Below are 4038 nucleotides of genomic sequence, written 5' to 3'. Positions count from 1 at the left end.
ATAGCTATGCCCTGAGTAAATTTTGATATTCCCGGTTTGTTAGAATATCTTTCTCACAATGGCTATACATATTTTTTATAAATAGGTCTGATTAATGAACATCGTTTACAAGAACGAAAACCATTTTGATTTGATACAAAAGTTGTCAGTCACGACTGATTTGACAGATAGGACCCTTATATAACCAGCGTTTTATCTGCCTGTTCATTTCGGTGACAAGTGTATAGCTTACCGAGGAAAAGTTCTCAATGAAAGCCTGAAGTCTTGGAAGAATATATATATATTTTATGCTCTTCTAAAATACAAGTTTCCAAATAAGATTCACAGATAAGTAACTCTGAAAGTAATTGAATATTTTAAGTATATATGGGAGTTAGGAGACGTCGTCGTCTTGATAGGTCAATACATTAAAACTTCCTTGTGTATCCTATTTCTCGCTGCTGTCGTCCCTGGGCCTAAAGATATCCCTCCTTTCTGCGACAAAAGTAGCCCTAGGGGGAGTCACGATGGGCACGCTAGGAGCTGGAACCACTGGAACATGCTCGGCTCTAACGTACTGGGTGACAACATCGTTCCTTGGAGCGGAAACCACTGGGACGACTCGGTCCTGGACGAAGACTGGAGCCTGAGGGACTACGGGAACAATCTGCTGAGGCTGAGTGAAGACTTGGGGCTGAGAAGCCAAGACCTGGACGGTTGCCTGTGGGGCCACGGGAACAATCTGCTGAGGCTGGGTGAAGACTTGGGGCTGAGAAGCCACGATCTGGACGGGTGCTGCTTCAGTAAGCACCTGGGCAGCTGCGGGTGGAGCAGCCACTGGGACGACTCTTGTTCTGAACTGTGGGGCTGGAGCAGCACTGACCTGGACGAATCGGTGGACGGTCTCTGGGCGGCGCTGGACGACTGGAACTACGAGGGGCCTCAAAATCGCTGCGGGTCTGTCGTCGAAATCGACTTCGACTTCCCTGTCGTAGTCGTCGTCAAACCTGAAGGAGAGAGGTAGACGGTGGCTGAGTCAGAAATGTCTAGATAGAGCAGAACTGGTCGGTATTTACAAGATGCTCCTTCGCCAAAGACACACTGGCTATTATATAGTACTAAACACACAAGTGACCAGGCATGGCTGCCCAAATGAAGCACGCCAATTCAAATTATGTAAACAAATACCCATTCCAGAGTTCTAAAATTAGTGTTTTGGTTTGCCCACTTTATAACAGCAAATAGAAATAGTTGTATGAACTATTTTTTGCTGGAAGCAAGAGTGGAACGCGTCTCGGGATGCAACCTGGTCCGTTTTTCTGAAACCGGAAGTTAAAAAGACATTTTACTTTTCAACTTACTTGTATTTGACCTCCACATCCCTGTCAGAATTTCTTATGAAATCAGCGCGGCAGCTGGCGAGACCAATGAGCATCAGTAACACTACCTGCAGACAGGAAATTAGGCAGAATTAGGTGGGTAAATTTTATGAATATAAATCTGTGTAAGTGTTTGACTGGAAGTTCCCAAAAGTCCAGTAGTTATGATACTTGACACACACCAACTACAGGGTCTAGTTTCTGTCCAGTGAAAAATGAAATGATTTAGTTAACTCTTCAGAATCTCATTGCGCCTCTGATGGCCTTATAGTGAATTATGGTTGGAATATAGAGTTTGGGCCAAAGGGCAACCACTGGGGCCTATGAGGTCATTCAGTGCTGGAAAGGAAATTGAGAGTAGGTTGGTTTGAAAGGTGTAACAGGAGGAAAACCTCAAAGCAGTTCACTTTGAAATAATTGTTAGGAGAGGGTGGATAGCAAGATGGAAGATAATATGAATGGAGGTACAGTAAAAGGAGTGAAAGGGGTTCCAGCTAGAGGTCGAAGGGTCGGTGCAATGAACCTTTAGTAATGCCTACAATGCACCCCGTGAGGTGCACTGAAGACACTAACCCCCTCCTGGGAATAGTGTATTATGTACTTGGTTACTAATCAAAGTACCTCACGACATGGGTTGAAGACTGCAGGGAATGGAGGCTGAGACATTCTAGAGCCACCCTTTTTAAAGTGGATTAAAAACAGATACTTATGAATAAAAACTTTCATCTGGCGACTAGTTGCTAGATCTTCAAGTAGCACAATCCTGACTTGTGCATAGAACTTTTCCCGTTGAACTAATGAGTAAACATCATACCTGGTAAGTAGTCGACAGTGATGGGCTGCAGCTTAGTGGTATAGGGCATGTGGCTAGCAACCTCATCGCCAAATAATTCAAGATCAAGAGGTTACTACCCATTTAACCCATCCATTCTAAAGTAAAGACCTATTTTGAAAATGATTTCATGATGCATACTTTGCCATCACTGGTGAATATTGCCAGCGAACTTTGTTGCTGTACTCGTACACACTTATAGAGAGAGAGAGAGAGAGGTTCTCACAGCCTTCATGATGTCGGTGATGTAGACTCAGGCAGACCCGTCCAGCAGAAGGATTTCAAGTTGAAGGCGTCGAAGTCGACCGCTGACTGCTGCTTGAACCAGAATTCCTTCTCCTTTTATACCGGGACAGGTGCCGGCGATTTTCTTTTGTTTCAGTCTGTTTTTGTGTTGTTATTTAGTTGCTTTTGAGGCAGGAGAAGTTGCGTGTAGACGTGCTTGAGGGAGGGAGGGTGGGAGGGGTGGTGGGTCTTAGAGGCTGCAGAAACGGGTTACAGAATTGGGATGTCAAAAGGATTCCTCTCTCCCCGCCCTCCTCCATTTTTTATTGATGCTGATGTGCTTTTGAGGTCCTGGAGTTATCTTTGCTAAGGCCTACTGGTGTCTCAGGTGGGGAGTCACTGCTTTACTGAGAGTTGTCGTTTGTTTTTATATCGTAATTGCTATGCAGAGAATTAGGATGGAGAGTAATTTAGAAACCAATAAATATTTTGAAAGTTTTTTCTTATTTTAATTTTTATTGAAAGGATTAAACTAACATTATTTACAATTAAAAAAACTTAAATTATACAGTATATACATAGGCATTGAATACACATACGCATGATCTCTACACTGACAATTTACACTTGCGACTCAAAAATCAGTTATTCTTAATATACACTTTCGAAAATGTTATTTATTCTTTATAAATTTGTTCCCAACAAAGGCATCTGTTTCCTCTTTCGTATAAAGTCTCATTTTGAAAGTAGAGATGACATCTGGGAGATGAGTTTCTCTTGACCGAAGTCATTTCCATCGAAGTTTCATTTCGATGTTATTTCAATTTCTTTTTCTTTCTTTGCCAGAGAACGTGTTTTCGACAGTTATTTTTTGGAAAAACATCCTTTCGGCGAACAGGTATTTTTTATATAAAAAAAATTAGCGATTTTTTGTTATTGAAGTATTTTTTTACGTGTTTCAGGTCAAGTTATTTTGTTTACATCACCAAATAGACAGTCCTGATACCTCCTCTGTGCGCTGGTTCGAATCCAAGAGAGGACGGAATTTTTATCAACTAAAGAATTCCCCTTCGGTTTACATATATGAAAATATATGAATTCCGAGGTAGAGCGAATTAGACATTAAAAGACATTTGTAGCTTAATGTTTATGTATATGAATCACGGTGATGCGATAAAATACAATAAATAAAATTCACTTGAACTGAATAATAAATAGCGTAGAATTTTTCTGCATTACACTTAAGATATATAATATTCGCCAGATTACAGCAACTCGAGAGATTTTCACCCACATATAGAATGCAGGCCAAAGGCCAAGAGCTGGGACCTATGAGGTCATTCAGTAAGAAGGTCTGAAAGGTGTAACAGGAGGAAAACCTCGCAATGGGATGTAATAAAAGAATATGAACGGAGGTACAGTAAAAGGAATGAAAGGGGTTGTAGCTAGGGGTCGAAGGGACGCTGCGAAGTACCTTAATTAATGCCTACAGTGCACCACAAATGAGAAACTGGTGTTAACACTGTCACTCTTCATATGCCTGGCACATCATTAATGATGAATAAACGGAATATGATGTCTGTTGTATATATTACACGTACACAAATAAACGCATGTCCTATT

The 4038-nt window shown here is 41.4% G+C and overlaps 1 protein-coding gene across 1 annotated transcript; it reads right to left on the bottom strand.

The window, feature by feature from the left end:
* Positions 1-262: 262 nt before the first annotated feature.
* LOC135205289 (DNA translocase FtsK-like) lies at positions 263-2572 on the bottom strand. Its single transcript, XM_064235684.1, has 3 exons — positions 2417-2572; positions 1341-1426; positions 263-986 (listed from the first exon to the last, which is right to left on the bottom strand). The coding sequence occupies exons 1-3, from the start codon at positions 2423-2425 to the stop codon at positions 428-430; spliced, it is 654 nt and encodes a 217-aa protein (XP_064091754.1). The 5' UTR covers positions 2426-2572; the 3' UTR covers positions 263-427.
* Between the last annotated feature and the right edge of the window lie 1466 nt (positions 2573-4038).

Source organism: Macrobrachium nipponense, chromosome 49 (genome assembly GCF_015104395.2).
Source record: "Macrobrachium nipponense isolate FS-2020 chromosome 49, ASM1510439v2, whole genome shotgun sequence".
Taxonomy (NCBI): Eukaryota; Metazoa; Arthropoda; class Malacostraca; order Decapoda; family Palaemonidae; genus Macrobrachium; species Macrobrachium nipponense.
The sequence above is the reverse complement of the archived record's forward strand: the minus strand, read 5'-3'. Positions and strand labels throughout refer to the sequence as shown.

What these genes read in the sequence shown, in the direction of transcription:
- LOC135205289 (XM_064235684.1), bottom strand. An exon ending in GATGTGGAGGTCAAATACAA is followed by an intron (nt 987 to 1,340) that starts GTAAGTTGAAAA and finishes TCTCTCCTTCAG; the next exon opens with GTTTGACGACGACTACGACA.